The 20,316-nt window shown below is 38.3% G+C and overlaps 2 protein-coding genes across 8 annotated transcripts in view; one reads left to right on the top strand and one right to left on the bottom strand.

Annotated features, from left to right (window-relative positions):
- Positions 1 to 13,749, bottom strand: part of kif18a (kinesin family member 18A) — a 51,959-nt gene extending 38,210 nt beyond the window's left edge. For 2 of the 4 annotated variants that reach the window (XM_085455391.1, XM_085455402.1), the window contains exons 1-6: positions 13,637 to 13,748; positions 11,479 to 11,804; positions 9,954 to 10,111; positions 9,529 to 9,633; positions 962 to 1,072; positions 590 to 787 (exon numbers count right to left, since the gene is read on the bottom strand). In XM_085455391.1, the coding sequence (XP_085311517.1) occupies positions 590 to 787; positions 962 to 1,072; positions 9,529 to 9,633; positions 9,954 to 10,111; positions 11,479 to 11,804; positions 13,637 to 13,698 (960 nt within the window). In that variant the 5' untranslated portion in view covers positions 13,699 to 13,748. Of the gene's footprint in view, positions 1 to 589; positions 788 to 961; positions 1,073 to 9,528; positions 9,634 to 9,953; positions 10,112 to 11,478; positions 11,805 to 13,532 lie in introns of all 4 variants that reach the window. The other 2 variants (XM_085455396.1, XM_085455404.1) reach the window with 2 other exon arrangements.
- mettl15 (methyltransferase 15, mitochondrial 12S rRNA N4-cytidine) overlaps positions 13,727 to 20,316 on the top strand; it is a 63,584-nt gene continuing 56,994 nt past the window's right edge. Inside the window, exons 1-3 of one of the 4 annotated variants that reach the window (XM_085455422.1) lie at positions 13,727 to 13,789; positions 14,597 to 14,677; positions 15,685 to 15,903. In XM_085455422.1, the coding sequence (XP_085311548.1) occupies positions 14,675 to 14,677; positions 15,685 to 15,903 (222 nt within the window). In that variant the 5' untranslated portion in view covers positions 13,727 to 13,789; positions 14,597 to 14,674. Of the gene's footprint in view, positions 13,790 to 14,596; positions 14,678 to 15,684; positions 15,937 to 20,316 lie in introns of those variants that run through there. The other 3 variants (XM_085455410.1, XM_085455417.1, XM_085455427.1) reach the window with 3 other exon arrangements.

Below are 20,316 nucleotides of genomic sequence, written 5' to 3'. Positions count from 1 at the left end.
ATCGATATTTTTAAAAAACTCGATATATCGCCCAGCCCTATTAGTAATGTTAATAAACATATATATAGAGCCTATATATATATATATATATATAACCTAAAAGGCTAGTAAGGTAAGATAAGAAATGTATACTTTATCTTAAAATTTGGAAATTATTTTCTTTAAAAAAAATAAAAATTAAACAATCCTAAATCTAATATCTAATATAATTGGCATTAAAAGGCTGTTTTATGGCCTGTATAGATTTTTGGGTTTGAGAATTGAGGTCAAAAATGTCTCCTTTTATAACAAACATATTCAACCCTTGTACTCTGCAATATGGCAGCCGCTTAAGCCGAGACGTGTACAATGAGTTGAGCATACTTATAGTTAAGGGTTCTGTTTACTGCAATATTACAGTTTTAAAACATCAGGTGCTGCCTTATAGTAACCATCCAAACCTTTTATTTGCCAGTTAGGAAACAATATTATCAACTCATTGTTTTTTTTAATGTTACTAAGTTTTTTTAAGCTTTTTAAAAGGTTTTAAATGGCTCTCAGAAACAGCTGTGATTGTAAAGTAGTCCCTTGTACATTCACTTTCACTCACCTTTGGGTCAGCAAGAGCATTGATGACATTTCCCAGGGCGAGGAGTGAACGGTTGATGTTAGCGCCTTCTCGTAAGCGTGCCCCTTTAGCGTTGGTGGCACTGGCTCTCTCTGAGCCTGCCAAGTCAATCAGGCTCATTTTGGCAACACATACATTATGATTGAGGCTGGCAGTTTTGTCCTGCTGTCTCAAATATATCTGGAGGAAAACAATAGAACAAAGTTCATTCAAGGTTATCAAAAACTAAAGTCTGATACACTGTTACATGATTGGAGCGATAAGGAGTCTTTAAAAAAATGTAACTTTTCTATTTATATTTAACATTAGTATTTATATCTTAATTTATTGATGATTTCTGGTCATTTAGCTTACCTGAAATACAGCATGGGAACGAGAAGAGGTGGCGTTCATATCAGTCGGGTGCTGTGTCCTGTTTCGATTGCCAGAATCCAAAGCCTCGAGAATCTGCTCTGCAGATTTGGGCTGTCAGTAAAAACAAAAACAAAGACGTGAACATACACAGGACGCCACACAGGGAAAAATAACTTGCAGTGCACTGCCATCAAAATACATTTCGCACAGCAGCAATCATGATACGATAATTAAGTGAAACGCAGTCTAATACTGCAAGATAATCTGTGATACATCATATCTGCCCCTGACAAAATAAAACATACACCTAAACATGCTTTTATTCAGACATTTACATTTTTTCCCACGTGTTTCTGTGCAATATCATTATTTCTCAGTCTTAATAATGAGGCAATTCATTTAATTTGCTTTCCCCTGCCTTTATCCCCTGTGAGTTCCTTCTTCTGCAACAGGAGTTAAATTCCTCATTCATTTGATAAGCACCATCTCAAGTAGTCATGAAGTATTGATTCTGGTTAGTCACATTGGCAGAGGAATCTATTTAAAGAACCAGCCTGCTCAAATAAAAATGTATAAAATATATTATGGTATATAATATTATGTGTAACACAATGTAATAATTATACATTACAAGAACAAGTGCTATGATATATTTCCCTATATGGAACCGCCACTGAGCAATTCTGGAGAACAATTTTAATGAAAGCAGTAGTTTTACTGATTTGCAAGTTTCTGGTTAAATGGAAAGATAGTTGAACAAACAGAAGTTAATCTTTACAACTGCTGACATCACAAAGTGCAAATTTAAATTTGTTTTCTCCCATATTTATTTCATTTAAAAAAAAAAAAAGACAATCATTACTATAAAAATTTGCATTTCCTGCGAAAATGCAGCGTGGATGCTTTAAAGCTGAAGCTGTATGCAAAAACTAGCTGAAAAAGCTGAAAAGTTGCAGAAATTGTAAAAACTTTGCAGAAGCAAAGGAACTTTGCTAAAATGTAATAACTTAGCAGAACTGCAATATCTTAGAGGAAACATAATACTTGGCAGAAATGCAATAGCATAGCAGAACTTAGCAGAAATATTGTAACTTACCAGAAACATGATAACTTCTCAAAAATACAAGAATTTAGGAGAAATAGTATAAGATAACAGAAAGAATATATTTAGCCAAAAATACTTGAACATTACAGAAACACTATGATTTAGAAAAATAGTACAACATAGCAGAAATACTGTGATTTACCAGAGACACTGTGATGAAGTATGAATATTGTAATTTTAAATTAATACTATGTTTTAGCACAAATACTATAATTTGACAGAAATACTATCATTTGGCAGAAATACTATGTTTCAGCACAAATACTCTGGTTTAGCAAAAATATTATAACATAGCAGAAATACAATTATATAGCAGAAATGCTATATTTAGAAAGAAAAATATAATATAGTAGAAATAGTATGATTTATCAGAAATACTGTAATCAGCACATATACTGTAACATGACAGAAATTCCTCCACTTAGTAGTAATACTATAACATAACACAAATGTTATGATTTGGCACAAAAACCATGATTTGGCAAAAATACTATGATTTAGCAGAAATACTATGATTGAGCAGAAGTACTAAGATGTAGTACAAGTACTTTGATTGAACAGAAATACAATTATGGAGGAGTAATACTTTAAAGTGGGAGAAATATTGATACACACACACACACACACACACACACACACACACACACACATACACAGAGCCTAAAGGGAACAGTATTTGTGCCATGGAGTGTTAACAAGAATGTGAGGTCCATATTAGAAAAGCTGGTAAAATCATAAAAGTTTGCAGAATACTGTAAAAGGCTTTCTCTCTCTCTCTGTCTCACACACACACACACACACAAACACACACGGCGAGAGAAGCAAGTTTCTAGGTCAGTCAAGCAGACTGGGAGCAGCTAAATTTGAATCCACCAATCAGAGAGGCTGTGTACTTTTTCCCGCCAAAACAGGTGCACACACGCAGCACACAGACAGGATTTTTGTAGTCTATTTCTCATAGTGAGGACTCCCCTCAAACAAATGACCATAATTTCCTAACCGTAGGGGCTAGAACGGTTATTCTTACACGGTTTTGTTCAGAAGAGATGGGGGAATCTTCAAGTGTTGACAATTTATCATTAAAATATGGATTTTTAGAGATATATGACATGGATGACTTGTTGGCTTAGAAGCCACGAAGGCCCCAATATGCAAATTTGAAGGCCTCAACCCACATATATGATTGGCTGGCTGGGAAGCAGTCCAGGCCCTGATTTGTAAATTTGAATGTCTCATCCCTAAGATATGATTGGCTGGCTGGGAAGCCGTGCAGGCCCTGATATGTAAATTTGAATGTCTCAGGCCTCACAGAGGATTGGCTGCCTGGGGACCTGGCAGTAATATATAGAAATAGTATGATTAAGCATAAATACTACATTTAGTAGAAATACTATGTTTTAGCACAAATACTATAAAAAGCAGAAATACTATATTAAGCACAAATCCTATAAAAAGCACAAATCCTATATTAAGCACAAATCTTATAAAAAGCAGAAATACTATATTAAGCAATATAAATATCCTATAAAAATCCTTTAAAAAGCAAAAATACTGTACTATGATTTGGTAGAAAAACTATAATTAATCAGAAATACTATACTTGGCAGAAATACTATATTTAGCACAAATCTTATAAAATAGCAGAAATAGTACGGTAATAACTTAAACAGAAAAATTGGAAAAGCAAAATGGACAGCTGAAAAAATGCTGAACATGCTGAGGGTCCCTCAAATATACTTGTTAAATGAAAAAAATCGGCAAAAAATATATATAACAGCCACACAATCAGAAATATGGACACATATGGAAACACACATGCACAGAGAGAGACACACACAAGATCCAATTCAGTCAACCAGCCTAAATATATTGAATTTGAATCTTAAAATGAGATCATCACATTAAAAGTCTTTCTCTCTCTCTCTCTCTCTGTCACCCACACACATACACATACACACACACGCCATTTAACATGTTATTTAACGTTTATCTTGTCTGGACATGTCAACAAAAATATTCAACACAATTTAACATGTCATTTAACGTTTATCTTGTCTGGACATGTCAACAAAAATATTCAACACAATTTAACATGTCATTTAACGTTCATCTTGTCTGGACATGTCAACAAAAATATTCAACACAATTTAACATGTCATTTAACGTTTATCTTGTCTGGACATGTCAACAAAAATATTCAACACAATTTAACATGTCATTTAACGTTTATCTTGTCTGGACATGTCAACAAAAATATTCAACACAATTTAACATGTCATTTAACGTTTATCTTGTCTGGACATGTCAACAAAAATATTCAACACAATTTAACATGTCATTTAACGTTTATCTTGTCTGGACATGTCAACAAAAATATTCAACACAATTTAACATGTCATTTAACGTTTATCTTGTCTGGACATGTCAACAAAAATATTCAACACAATTTAACATGTCATTTAACGTTTATCTTGTCTGGACATGTCAACAAAAATATTCAACACAATTTAACATGTCATTTAACGTTTATCTTGTCTGGACATGTCAACAAAAACATTTGACAGTAACACTTTCCCTTATTCACAGGTTTTTGTTTAGGAACAACAGCATATTTACAGTTTTCCCTCTAAGTCTGCTCCGTTTTTTGCTCACAACCTCTCCTGCTTTTGAAAAGATTCTCTCTGCAGGTACAGAAGAAGCAACGATTCCTAGGTATCTCACTGCAAGTCTGCTTAGGGATGGGAAGGTTTGTTCATGCTCTTGCCACCAAACCAATGGATCCTTATCTCGGGGAATCAGTTTTTCCTCTGAGTACCGGCGTATTTCAATGAGTACATCACTGGAAGCTGACCGGTGATGTTGGCTTGACACAACCTGCATGTCAAAATCTGTCCATATCCCTCCTTTTGTTGCAGCTGGACCTGCGGGTGGAGGACTTGGGATAGACCCTGAAGTAGAAGGCCCTGAGGCAGAGCTAACAGCAGGCATTGAGCTTACAGTTAGAGTGGGAGCAGACTGTCCTGTCTGATAGACTTCTTGCATTTCAGTGTGGAGATGTTTCTTTAATACTTCAACATTGTCTTTGTCACAAAAACCAAGGTGTTTAAACCTAACCTAACATCCAGAAATGTACTTGCAGCTAGACAGTGAATGCTCTGAATACCCCTGAATCTGCGCTGGCATTGCTGTGCCAGCTGTGTGGCAAGGGAGCTGTCCTGATATTCACAGGCTGCTACAGCCTTGTGAATGAGTGACACAAGTGGAATAACTTTGGAGACTGAAACATGTTTTTCAGATGAAACTTCCTGTGTTACTTCTTCAAACGGCCGTAGTGCAACAACTGTTTCCTTGATCAGGGATAATTCTCCCGCATTTAAGCATAGTTGATTCTTCCCTAAAAGGCAGAGGGCTGTGGTCACGGCTTCATTTTGCTCACAGAGCTGCTCCAACATGTAAAAGACAGAGTTCCAGCGGGTATCTACTGACTGAATTAGCTTGTGCTCTGCCACTTTCAATTGTTGCTGAATATCCTTAAGCTTCTCAGTAGCCTTTGTGCTGTGGTGAAAAAAGGACACAATCGCACGGCATTTTTCCAGCACCTGCACCACTTCTGGGACAGCTTTTACACTGTCCTTTACAACTAAATTCAGTGTGTGTGCAAAACATGGAAAATGCCTCCATCCAGCTTTGTGCACTGCAGCAACCATATTTGCACCATTGTCTGTGACAACTGCAACCACCTTCTCAGTTATGCCCCATTCTTCTGTGATTTGCTTAAGTGCTGAGCTGATATTATCTGCTGTATGCCGCCCATGGAAAGAGTGGGTTTCCAGGACAAATTCTCTCATTTGCCAGTTTTCAATGAGATGGCATGTTACAGTCAAATATGCCTCTGTGGACACTGAGGTCCACATATCAGTGGTGAGAACAACACTGGAAGCATTTCGCAAAGATGCTCTTACTTTGCCTTTACATTCATCAAACAAATTTACAAGATGAGTCTCAGTCAGTGATTTTCTTCCTGGGAGTTTATATTTTGAGTCAAGAGCGCTCACAAATCCCTGGAAACCCTGGTCCTCCACTATGGACAGAGGCTGGAGGTCCTTCACAATCATCTCTACAAGGCATCTTGCGAGTGTTGCTGCTCTTGGGGAATCATCTACAAAGAAAATAAAATACAAAGGGCAAAACAAAAGATGGGGTATACTGCACTGAATGTTTAATCTTTTTAGAGTCATGTATGCAGTCTGTTAAAATAGCCTAAGGGGAAAGGAATTGATAGTTTACATATACTTGCTGTTTTACATAGAATGCTGTGTGAATGAAATTGTCAGTATAATACATAATTAAAGGAATAAATAAGTTTGTCAATACCTGCATTTTAAAATATTCAAATAACTCAGCCAAAAAAATTAAACTGAGTGAAAATAATAATAAAGCTAATAGATAATAATAGTATCTATAAAACGTTTCTCTTACCTATGAAATAATCTTCAACTGAATTTTTATGTTTTAAAGACTACAATGCCTGTTTTACTGCAAGTACTCTGTATATTTTAATGCAACCTAGCCTATGTACCCAGCATTTTCCTCCTCTGTACCTGGATAGTGCCTGCCTGCAGCACTAAAGGACTCCGCGAGAGACATCTGTCTCGCCCTAGCAGCACCTGTCCCTCTCCTCTCCTCGGTTCGCCTCGACATGACCTCATCATATTCTGTGTTATGATTAATTCTGAGGTGTTGCCACAACACCTCACTGTCTTGCCACATACATCACAAACCGCGTCTTGGCTGTTTGTGGAGGTAAAATATGTCCACACATGACTTCGCTTGCGTTTGGCCATTGTTTTGAGTGCGCAAGTGCGCACGCCAAGGGGCTGCGAGACATTTATACAGCCGTATTTCGCACATGACTATGAAAGGCGGAAGAGGAAGTAGTTCCTTCAAATGTAGATAATCCGAATGTTATAGTTTCTTTCCACTGTGTTCCTGTTGATGATAAACTAGATATTTACCCTAAATTACTAAAATATCGATATTTTAATGTGAGAATCGATTCTAGAACATAAATGACTGGTATCGGAGGAATCGATATTTCAGGATCGATCCGCACATCACTAATATAGAAATAGTATGATTAAGAATAAATACTACATTTAGTAGAAATACTATGTTTTAGCACAAATACTATAAAAAGCAGAAATACTGTACTATGATTTGGTAGAAATACTATGTTTTAGCACAAATACTATAAAAAGCAGAAATACTATAATTTAGCAGAAATACTATATTAAGCACAAATCCTATAAAAAGCAGAAATACTGTACTATGATTTGGTAGAAAAACTATAATTAATCAGAAATACTATATTTGGCAGAAATACTATATTTAGCACAAATCTTATAAAATAGCAGAAATAGTATGATTTAGCACAATAGTAATAACTTAAACAGAAAAATTGGAAAAGCAAAATGGACAGCTGAAAAAATGCTGAACATGCTGAGGGTCCCTCAAATATACTTGTTAAATGAAAAAAATCAGCAAAAAATATATATAACAGCCACACAATCACAAATATGTACACATAAGGAAACACACATGCACAGAGAGACACACACACACACAAAATTCAATTCAGTCAACCAGCCTAAATATCACAATGAGATCATCCCATTAAAAGGCTTTCTCTCTCTCTCTCTCTCTCTCTCTCTCTCTCTCTCTCTCTCTCTCTCTCTGTCACACACACACACACACACACACACACACACACACACACACACACACACACACACACACACACACACACACACACACCTCTCCCTGTGTGTGTGTAAGTTTCCAGCTCAGTCAAGCAGACTGGGACCTGCTGAATTTGAATCCACCAATCAGAGAGGCTGTGTACTTTTTCCCGCCAAAACAGGTGCACGCAGCACAGAGAGACACAGGATTTTTGCAGTCTATTTCTCATAGTGAGGACTCCCCTCAAACAAATGGCCATAATTTCCTAACCGTAGGGGCTAGAACGGTCATTCTTACACGGTTTTGTTCAGAAGAGATGGGGTAATCTTCAAGTGTTGACAATTTATCATTAAAATATGAATTATTAAAGATATTTGACTTGTAATGCACCATAACTGAGTAGAGGCAAAGCAAAAACTGCCTTGACTTGCCCTCAAACAACGCTTTCTAACTCTAAATCTATTTGGAGTATCAATATCATTCTTTCACCGTAAGAGACAGCAGGCTTTGGTGAACAGTCATGGAAATTTTCAGGTCTCTGTGGAAATCCAACAAAAAGTTATGACGAGAGAAAAAAGTGGTTCATTTCCAGAGTTTGAAATCTGAAGAAATCTGAGCGAAGGACGAATTTCCTACCCTCAAACAAGTCTAACTCATTTCAGAACGGTAATAGGTGAGAAAGAAATTCTTGAATTGTGAGCGTCAGGAGTGTCTGAAGATATACTGGGACAAGCCTCATGTCTTAACTTTGTTTCGTTAAAGAGATATGACGATTCGAATATGCCGCTCATTACAGAAATCAAGCGGTGATTTTGAACAAACTCTCCATTGACTTTCTATGGAGAGTTTTCCAACTTTGTGTTGGTCTGAGGAGATTTGCAAAAGTTCTATAAGTCCCACAACAATGATAGTGACATTTCCTGAAAGCCAGCACAAATACCTACATTTTGATGTATAATTTTTGGAAGTTGAGTGAAAATTGAGCAAGTAGCAAGAAGTTGTTCAGACATGAAGAGAAGACTGCAAAACCTTCAGTGGCACACTGGAAGCCAAGAGCATAGCAACCATAACAACGCATGTATTTTGTGAAAAATCACAATTTTGCAACTCAAAACTTTAAGAGGGATAAAAGTAAAGCGGTAAAAGATTTGAAAAAGCTGATTTATACCTGAATAGCCCAATAATTTGAGAACATTTTAAAGTTTGAATGGTTGTTCTACGTGAAAATATGAGGAAGTAGTTAAGTTTCAAAAACAAGAAAATTTAGCAGAATTGCAGAAGTTTCCCATTCATTTCAAATTAAAGGAAAAAAGCTTAATATTTTAAAAAGTATAATAGTGAAAAATACCAAAAGATATAGCCATCATTAGCAGAAATAACAGAATAGTTTAAAATTTGAACGGTGAAAATAGCACAAAAATTGTGGAAGTAGATCCACGGCGAAAAGTGTACGGAAACACCAAGAAGGAACTCAATAGTGTGGATGCTTAAAGCATCCACACAATTATTTTTTCCAACCTGCTCCTGTGTCCTGGCCCAAGATGAGCTACACAGGTTTCATGCTTATTATACAATGAGCTAGCACCACCTGCTTTTACCCAAATATTGCTCACTTTCATGCAGTTTTTTAATGTTTTTAAAAGGACGGGCATTTTTCAACAGAAGTGCATGCATGGAAGTGTTTTTGTGTGTGTTTATTTTAATAATAGATGGTAGTACTGACCTTATGCAGTGTGAGGCCTTGTACAACCACTCCTTTAGAACTGTCCTCCCTGACTGCAAGAGGTCCTGCATTAGCCAACAAATCTCTGATCTGTTCATTGTAAACCTGTGAACACGTGCAAATACAACAAAACACTATGAAACCACACAAAGACAAAAATGTATGGTCAGGTAAAAGCTTGCAGACACAATGATACTGCAAGGTGTAGAAATCATGAATGCGTACCTGCTGCGATACCTTTACATACAAGCAGTGTAGGTTGAGAACACATTTTACAACTTAAAGTCTTCTGTACAAGTCTGACTATCCAGACTTGACACAGTGATGTTGCACAAACAAACAACGTAAGAAACAACATTCCATAAACAACAAGGAGAACAAAGCAAAGTAAAAATAAAGGTAAAAATAAAGAATCCAATACTCACTTCAAGATATGAAAATGCAACTGCAAACTCCTTCTCCTCCTTGGCGTCATCCATGCGTTTGAAGAGCTCTTTCATTGTGCGGTACATGACCCCAGGGTCATTTTGTGAACCTAACATGGTATGTGTCTTGCCTGCTCCGGTAGCACCATAGGCAAACACTGCAAGTGAAAAAGTAATTAAGAGTTACAGAAAACTCTACAAAAACAGTTTCAACATAAAGCTTGCTTAGAAAAGAGCATAACCAAACATGTAATGTGAAAAACTTGGAATGTGAGCAATGGAAGTATCAAGTATATCCAAAAGGAGAACTGAACTTACACTATTTAAAAGTCTCAAGCCAGCCTCCAATGTTTAAAATTTTTCTTCCAAGGAAGAAATTTTGTAATTGTTTTTTTTATATGTTCTTGAGCAAACACAGTTTTTCTCTGGACATTCACTGCTTTTTCGTTTATTTTTGGTCCAGTTCTTCCAGCTGACAATTTTCCAAGGAATGTTTTTTTTGTTGTTGTTGTTGTTGTTAACCCACTTAACACCGATTATATGACTCATTCATAAAAAGAGCACCTAACCCAAGGGATGAAACAGTGTTTTCTCAACACATAAGAGAGAACTTTGCACAGTTATAGATGGCATCTTTAGGCACTTTGTCATTTTGACAACACTGAGCATGTACAACCATCTGTAAAACACATTGGAGGCTGTCTCATGGTTTGGGGCTGCATTTCAGCCAGTGGTGCCGGGGATCTTGTTAAAAGTGATGGAATTATGAACGCAGAAAAGTACCATCAAATTGCAACCTACTTTGCAAAACCACCTGGAAAGCATTCCATTGGCAACAGCTTCATTTTTCAGCATGACAATAATCTCAAGCCTACAGTCAATTCAGTAAAAGTATACCTGGATCTAAGAACACACAATGGAACACGATCAGTCATGGATTGGCCTCCCCAGAGTCTGGACCTCAACATTATTAAAGCAGTGTAGGATCCCCTTGACGGGGATTGATCTACCAACATCTAAAGAATGTGTTTTGAGAAGCCTGGAGAACTATTCCTGAAGACCACTTTTACTTGGTATACTGTTTTTTTTTATAAATATTTACAGATGCTTCGATAAATCACTGCAAATATTTCCCATTATATTAGCAAAGCATAAGGGAATGAGAGGTGGTTTAAGACTTATGCACAGTACAGAACTATACAAAGTAATACTTTCTCAAGCTTTAAATTCACATTAGAGAAATAAATACAATTCTTTCTTTTTTTTTTTTTTGGCTTAGTCAATTGCACCAAAATATATGGTAAAGAATAACACTCTGCACTCCATTTATCCAGCCCTGGAATAAAATCGTATCTTTGAAGGTCTATCCCCTTCACAGCAGTGAGGGTAATTTGTCGCTGCAGACAGATAAATAACTAGCACACTACAGAACGAGTTAATCAGCTCCACATCTTTTTATAATTGGCAGACATCATGACTAATTCAGACAGACTGTAGCTGCAGCTTGTACTCATTAATTTGTCACCTGTACAGTTGAATCCATTCATCACCCCATCCAGCACTCCTTTAGTGGTGTTCTCAAAAATGTCGACTTGTGTAGCATTCTCGTCGAAGACTAGGTCAAAAACAAACTTCAGGTCTTTGTTAGCCTTCTTATTGATGTTTCTGTTTCGTACTCTTTGTGACCCAAAGCACGACAAGTCCTCTTCTTTGGGGTCAAATATGAGCATGTGGTTATCGACGACCTGGACCACATTTCGACAGTTTTCGCGCTTTTCACTGTCATTGGCCGGCCTCACTCGAACAACAACCTTTACATGGCTGCACACATCACTCGCCATCTTGGTTTCCCTGCAAGGAATGAAGCATTACAAAACAAGACAACAAACAAATAAAATGTTAACTGGATTTCACAATCTTGAAAATATGCTGATAAAATTCAAACATGGTCTGAGGACTTTGAAGGCAGAGTTGAACTTGTTTTATGGTAAGCGAACAGCCTAAAAGTGTTTTCATACAGAATGCCACAGGAATGAGTCCTAAAAACTGGAAACACTTTAGCTTTTTTGAACTTCCAGTTCCATCGTCTCAAAGTGCAGACTAAGGTCAGGTCTCACTGTAATTTATAATATTTCTTGTCTGTTAACTACCAGACAAGCAATATGCACTCTGTGTAGAGCAAGGTTTCAACATTTGAAATCAGAGCAAGTCAAAGCTGTGCAAAGCTTGTGGTCAGAGGTCTACATACACTCATCATGACTGTTCTTTTTCTGGAGTGAAATGATTGTACAGGACACATCTTTACCTACTTAAAAAAAACAAGAATTGGGTGCACATGTTTGAATTTATTTGGGATTTATTTGAATCCAAACAGGGTCAAACATATACATACAGGTTCAAATATATAAATACACCCCCACACTAATATTTGGTAAAATGTCCCTTAGTAAGTTGCACCTTAGATGATTTTGGTAGCCATCAACAAGCCTCTGGCATAATTTTGGCTCAATATTTGATCAATCTTCTAGGCAGAAATGGCTTTGGGTAGGCAATTCCACAAGCTTACTGTTTAGTGCTTTATCCATTCCAAAAGCAGTTTTTATGTGTGCTTGGGCTCAATGTCCTGCTGGAACACCCAACTGTGACCATATTTCAACCATCTAACTGTTTATTTGAGATAAAGTTAAAGAATTTGGAGGTTGTCCTTGTTCTTCATTATTCTCTCCACTTTGTGTAATGTACCAGTATCACTATGAGTGAAAAAAGCCCCAGAGCATGTTGCTACCATTACCATGCTTGACGGTTGGTACAGTGTTTTTAGGATTTATTACCATGACATGAAATTACCATGGCATTCATGCACATGATGAGTCTATCTAAACCTCTGACCACAACTGTACATAAGGATACTGAAACTTTCACAAAACTAATAACAATAATCTTTAAATAAAAAAAAATAATACAACAAAAACCTACACTTGTGTTTTAAACGTTTTGGGTCAGGGACTGATACTCATGGACATTTTTCAGTGACATTAAAATAAAATAAAGATATATATCTATATATACACACACACATACATATATATCGTGGTAATCGGAGCACTAGGTGCGGTGACTGCCAAGCTAGGCGAGTGGCTCCAGCAGATCCCGGGAATAACATCGGAGGTCTCTGTCCTGGGAACAGCTAAGATACTGCGCAGGACCCCGAGCTTGAAGGATAAACCGCCCGCAGGGGCGTGCTGGGTGTTATTATATATATATATATATATATATATATATATATATATATATATATATATATATATATATATGGACCGGGGATTCACTTTAATAACAGCATAATATAATCAAATGCTGTCTAACATGTATTAACACGCAATTTTCAGGTACAGCTAGCTCAGTACTATTAAATGGAATAAACAGTCGAAGTCGAGCACACGTTACAATGTGATGACAATCCTGCCAACGTAAATACAGCAGGACTGGCCAGCCCCTGCCATCTAGCTAGCTGTAGTACAGTCACTAACAGTAAGATGGCATTGATTACTTCGTCTCCGATGCAATCTTCGGTCTTACCTTTTGTTAGTAACGACTATCGTCCATATCCCTACTAAGGCGACACTTTCAGATCAAACGCTCGGTTTAAAAGTAGCTCGAATTAAGTGAATAAACTCGCTAACCTTGTCGCTAGCACAACCGCCGCCAATATTTTCAAAAAAGCTGTCGTCTTCCTCTGTGGCATCTGATAGGTCGAGAGGGGCGCGTCACTAGGCGGGCCGTGGTGACGCACAGTGCACGCTGCGGAAGGTGGCGCTACTCCGTGGTGTGCTACGGTAAGCTACTGCCGCTTTCTGTGCATAAGCACGGTTGTCTGGCTCAACATTTGTGAAACTTGATTAAATGGACCTGACTACACCGTCGGGTCCTTTTCAGTATATTTTATTGACAGTCTCTGTAGGTATGAAGCGCGGTCATCCAACATGGTGGCATAGCAACGGTATCCTCTGCATCGCTTTATTTAGATGTAACATGTCCAGCCTCTGCTGATATCATAGCCTGTATACACGTATTACAGAGCATTAGGGTGGGCTAAACATTCAAAATTTAATAGATAATAGCTTTACAGTCATGGCCACGTCAAACACGTGCATGCCTTTTTGTATCTGCTCCATGTTCAGGCGTTTTTAGCTAGGTAGATAGCTAACCTTTACACCAAAATACTGTTTTTGTGTGGGGAGTTGCTACTAAATATCACCATAAATGATGGCACATGTTTGTTTAAGGGAACTGCTAACCTCTAACAACCTACAGATAAGTTAGTACGACCTTCCTACTCCTAGCTTGAAGGATAGCAGCTAACGTTTAGTAAACAGCAAGAAGAGGTAGGTGTGTGTGTGTGTGTGGGGGGGGGGGGTTCATGAGAAAAAAGGACCTACTTATTAAACTACACAATAATATCCGCATCAGTCTTTCCCTACAATACAACTCTTATTGTAGTTGTAGGCTATAAAATACAAAATAATCACAGGCATCTGAGGACAGACAGACAATAGTGAGGTGTGTGATAGGAATGACAGATGGGTTCAAGGTAGGGGTGGGATTACATCAGGGATCAACTCTAAGCCCCTTTTTGTTTGCAGTGGTGATGGACAGATTGACAGATGAGGTCAGGCAGTAGTCTCCATGGCCTATGATGTTTGCAGATGACGCTGTGATCTATGGTAAGAGTAGGGAACAGGTGGAAGAGAGCCTGGAGAGGTGGAGGTATGGTCTAGAGAAAAGAGGAATGAAAGTCAGGTGAAGCAAGACAGATTACGTGTGTGAATGAGAGGGAAACAGGTGTAACAGTGAAGCAGCAAAGGACAGAGTTAGTGAAGATAGATGAGTTTCAATACCTGGGTCAGCAAATCAAGGCAATAGAAAGTGCACAAGAGAGGTGAAGAATAGAGTCCCGGCAGGCAAGTGTCAGCAGAGCAAATGGCCTACCACCTACATAAAAAGGGAAAAAACTGTAAATAGAAACTATTGAGATAACTTCATGTCTTATGGCTGAAGCTGAAATGGGGACGTCATTTGCCTGGAGGAGTTTACTCGTGCTAACATGGTGTCATGTAGTTTAGATACCTGCTAATGAAGCTCATTGCAATAATAATAATAATAATAATAATAATAATAATAATAACAATAATAGGTGTTTTCCTAGGTCCACAAGATAAAAAAGCGCCGTCAATTGACAATAAAAAGAAATATTGCTGTGAGATGGAATACAGGTTTTTCACACACATGAATTCACATGTGTCTGAACCACTGCTGTAAAGTATGTATAGACGTGTATAGAATGCTTCACAATATTACTGCAATCATGAACTGAGAATCATGGCCACATCTTTAAATATATTCAAAATGAAGTGTGTTATTGGAAAGGTTTAGTCAGTCAACAGTTTTTGCATCTGCCTTGAATTTAGAACCGTAATGTTTTCCTCTTCCAAGTAACGTAAGATAGCTTTTAATTCATAGTTTTGTATTGTTCCTGTTCCCACCTGTTTGGTCTCAGTGCAGCTGTTAAACTGGATAAACCCCGGAGTATACTATAAGCTTCTCCAGAGCACAGCTTCATGATGATGGAGTGTCAACTTTAAAATAGTACTACACACCAAGTTCCTCTTGATTAGCTTAACCTTCCATCTTTCTTCTCATCATGTAACTTTGCTAATTTACTTCTCCACAGATCATTATAACGATCATGATTTTCCACATGACTGTCCGCTCTTACCCAATGATGCGAAAAACACATCTGGCTGCGCGGAGAGCATGGAGAAGGCTAAGGCCGAGATTGAACTCCTGTTTCGTTGGTGCATCTTCTGGTCCAGGTCATGAGGACAGATCCGAAGACCCGTCTGCTGTTTCAGCTGAAAAGCCTCCTCACATGCCTGTCATGTTGAAAGAGGTACTTCAATACTTAGACATTCAACCAGCTCAGGTACAATTTTTTGGTGTCCTTAATAAAGTTCATGTCTGTTTGTTTAACCATTCTTTTAGAAATATGTCAAATATTCATTCGGACAAAATGAGGGCTTTAGGCGGGCATTCAGGTAGCAGTGGGTTGACTTTTTACTTGTGTTTATTAACATTATTTCCAATTGAACCTTTTTACCTGGTGTATTTCCATATTAAAAAGGCCCTGGAATGTGCTCAGACTGTAGGCAAATCTGACGCAGGACTAAATTGAATCTCCAGACTGACTGCCGACAATATTTGCAAGTGATTAGATCATATTTGTGTTTTCAGGGATTGTTATCCGGTCTGCCTCGGTTGCTGTGGTAATAGCATAGGCATGCAAACTCATACTGAGAGGTGTTTCTCATGTCCCCAAATTTTGATTTTCTTATGTGTGTCAGAGCTTTTGAAAGCAAGTTATTGGCAGGCTGTTGCGTGCATTGTGTCGGCTACTGAGGTTTACAAAAAGGTCTCTTCTCATTGTGATTTGAGGATTGAAATGACCTGTTTCCTGATTAACCATCCTCTTCACAAAGGTGTTTGTTGCTAAGGTAAAATTCTGTTCACACACTACATAACAACTTGTTGTTATAAAGGCATTCATGAGTTGGACAGGGTGGCAGTATCTTGGCTTTCACTTAATGTATGTACTACCAGGACAGATGGGCATGAGTCAAAAGCCTTCTGGCGTGGCAGGCAGGAAAGGAGGGAAAAGTAATGGCCCCCTCCACCCCTCAGATAATGGATGGTCAAGGCAGGTGGGGGCCATGGGTCAACAACTTAGTCAGGAATTGCGCCACTGTAAGTCTGTTGGCAGGACACAGGGTGCTGCATCGCTCCTGCCTGAACTTTAGCACCTCTAAACTCCTCCGCTACCCGCCCATGTGCCAACTGTCCCAAGACAGCTTGCCAATCAGATGCTATTAAAAACAGTTTGATAGATTTTATTTTTTTTTGTACAGTATGTGCTGTAGACCTCACTTGGTGTGACGTTCTGTGGAAATGATGTGTGATTACCTTCAGAAGTCTTTCTTTAGTGTTCCTTCACTGCAGATGTTTGTTCTTTCATGTGAGAACATAGTGTTACAAATGAACTTGGTCTTTATCTACAGCAATGTTACAACCTTATCGTGGTGCTGACTCATAGTCATTCGTATTCATATATCTACAGGGCTAAATATAACTGCATAACTACAAAAATATAACTATAACTTGTCAGGGAATCAAATGTGAATTCTGACATGGCTCTGACAGAGCTGCCATTTAAGTGCTTAAATTTGTAGTGGGCGTGTGGTGTTGTCAGTAACAGATCAGTTGCTTTGAGGAGGAAAACCTGCCCTTAATTGCAGACAAATGTCCAAACGATTAAAGATTAAATGGGCTTTATAAAAATAATCACTAATATGTAATTGCTCTTGTTGGCTGAAGAAGAGTTTGTATGAATGGAGGACTTACACGATGATGGGTGTCAGAGCAAATACTGCAGTTAAACTGAAGTGTGTAAATGGAGGCTTTCAGTGCCCTGCTGCCTCCCACACAGGACGTCTGGCTGTAAATCTGTATGCAGGTATCTAATTTGCAGTGGTAGCCTGCGCTCTATTTTCTCAGTTTTACAAATGGCCATCATGCTTGTTGGGTCTTGATTGATAGTTTGTCATATTCTTGTCTGAAATTGTATCCTTGCTTAATGAAGAACACTCTATCTCACCATGAATTGCCTTCAAAGCCCCATATGATGGCTTTTCTTCCTTGGTTTAATGCAGGTCTGTGTGAAACAGCTTGCTGGGACAGGACTAAACCTAAGGTGATATTTTCTTTTCTCTGCCTTTTTAACTATTTTGTTATAGGGATATTTAAATTGGTGTGTCAGGCCTCCACTTTGATATAGACTGAAATATCTCAGTAGATAGATTATTTGTGTACACTAAGGATAAATTAAAATGGCCTTTAACAAATGTTAATTCTGTTATTTGATTTTTTTTTTTTTTCACCAGAGAAATCTGAAATATGGTATGTGATGTATCTGAGGGATGTGATGGCCAGGGAAAACAAGATTGTTAAGCTGTGGCTATGTAGCCAACGGTTAACGTAAGTTAACATTTTAACTGTTAGGTTAAAGATTTCAGTTGTATTTTTTTTATGTATTTATTTAAAGTTAGGTAGGGCACTCTAGATGGCCTGACAGCAAGCTATAGCGATAGCCTTAGCCTTAGCTATTAGCTCGTATTAGCTTTGGTCAGTTATTTGGTCAATGTTTTAAAGGCCCTACCTAGTTGAATAGATAGAGACCATGACTTTAACTACATATATGGAGCTACCAGTCAGATTTAATAACAGCTGGTTAAAAGGTTTAATGACTTTATCCAAAGTTGACTTTAAAAAGTTTTTATATTCGCACAAGTTCCTTGACTTTATTTATCACTTCCAGTGGCGCCAATCAACATCATTGGCTCAACCCAGCAAAACATTTGAACAATGCCATGCCATGTTAATTTGCATTATGAATGCAGCAAGCTAAGAAAAACCTTTGCACTGAACCATGCACCGTGTGTGCATGGTTCAGTGCAACAAAAAAATGGGACTGTATGTTTCCCGATTTGGCTGTTAACTGGCTCTTTGGGGTGCAGGGCTGGGATATATGTGTTCAATATTCTTTGAGTGTTTTTGTTTCTCCCATATAATGTTTCTGACGTAATTAGACACGATGGTCAGCTGATATGAAGTACTTTATTTATCCCATATTTGAGTTGATTTGAATTGGAGCCTGCTCATTCCCTTGTTGTATACAGAATTTGTATTTGTGTTTTCTAGTTTAGCCTGTTGTCATGGACGCCCAGGTACTTGTACTCCTCCACCACATCAACATCCTGTCAAATTCACCCACTAGTGCTCTGTACTCCTCCTGCCCTTCACTAATACATCCAACCACTGCAGAATCATCAGAGTGTTTCTGTAGGTGACATGACCTGGAGTTGTACTGAAAGTCTGAGGTGTAGGAGACAATACAGTCCCTTATGGAGCTCCTGCACAGCACCAAATCAGACAGAGCACTGTCCAGTGTCACATACCTACCTGTCTGTCAGGCAGTAATCCATGAGATGGTGGACAAGTTCACTTGCTTGCTGACTTTTTCCATTTCCTCCCTGAGAAGCAGCAGCTGGATCATGTTAAATGGATGTGAAAATTCAAAGACAATGATTCTCACAGTGCAGCTGTTAATATCTACGGAAGTGCAGTCTCTCTAGAATGTAGATGATTACATCATCCACTCCCAGATTATGTTGATTTGTTAACTGCAGAGGGTCTCCCTGTGGTCTCAGGTGGGCTAAGACTAGTCTCTCCAGCACCTTGATCATCATTGGTGCTCATTAAGTTCTGATGGTTTGGACTACAGGAACCAGACAGGAAATATTTTACAACACTTGTACTTTCCTCTACTTCAGACTCAGGTTGTAAATGTGACTCAGGATCACAGACAACTGCACAGGTCAACTGAACCTAGGTGCTGTTACTATCGGGTTTCGCTCCTTTTCCATTATGTACTTTCTGCAGCTGATGCCTAACCTGCCCAGAAGAAGGGCAAAATCACTGACAGTGGTGGGGGGGATGTGGAGGCCAGTGATTTTCTTCCTTCCACTCGAAACATCCCTCGTGCTTTTCTGCTCAAGTTTAGCCTTCAGCTTCCTCTTGTTCCTCCTACTGCACCCTCCGGAGTACTTACTAAGATCTGAAAGTTATAAGAATGCAGTATTGCAACTTTCGGCATGGAGGATTATATTTGCCATGTGCATCTTTACCTTCAAAACGCTTTTCTGTTAGCTTACTGCATATGTTTCTTTTCTGTTGCTTTGTTTTCTGCTGATAAGCTATTGCGCGGGACGTATACCAATCTGATGTTGCCGATGCAGTGGGCGGGGCATAGTCTGTTATCTTCCGACTACAGAGACAGAGAGAGGTAGCGGTGTCACAGGCTAAATTATTTACTTCATTTTTGTACAGTTTTCTTAGTGTTTCCTACTTTAGAGTCACAGATTTGTTTATTTTTTTTAAATGTGTAACTGACTCGACAATTCGGCACTAAGAACACCCCTAACTGCGATTGCGGTATTGTTCCTGAGACGGCGCTGAGTGAGTTTATCATGGGAATTTGCAATCATAGAGATTCTGGCAGCTAAGAGTTGGGAATGACTGCTCAGATTTTTCATGAGACGCCGATGAGAGCTGGAGTGACTCAACTCCACTGTGTGCAGACAGAGATGGAGTTGTATTTTATTTAATTAAAACAAATGTACTCATTTTTAAACTTTTCTTTGTTACAGTGCTTTCACGTGGTTAAAAAAAAGTTTAAAAGGATGGAGTTGTA

The sequence above is a fragment of the Copadichromis virginalis genome, linkage group LG1 (assembly GCF_057382275.1).
Source record: "Copadichromis virginalis isolate Kocher_CV1m ecotype Utaka linkage group LG1, C_Virginalis_male_GT1.1, whole genome shotgun sequence".
NCBI lineage: Eukaryota > Metazoa > Chordata > Actinopteri > Cichliformes > Cichlidae > Copadichromis > Copadichromis virginalis.
Note: the sequence above shows the minus strand (reverse complement) of the source record. Positions and strands in the feature narration are given on the sequence as shown.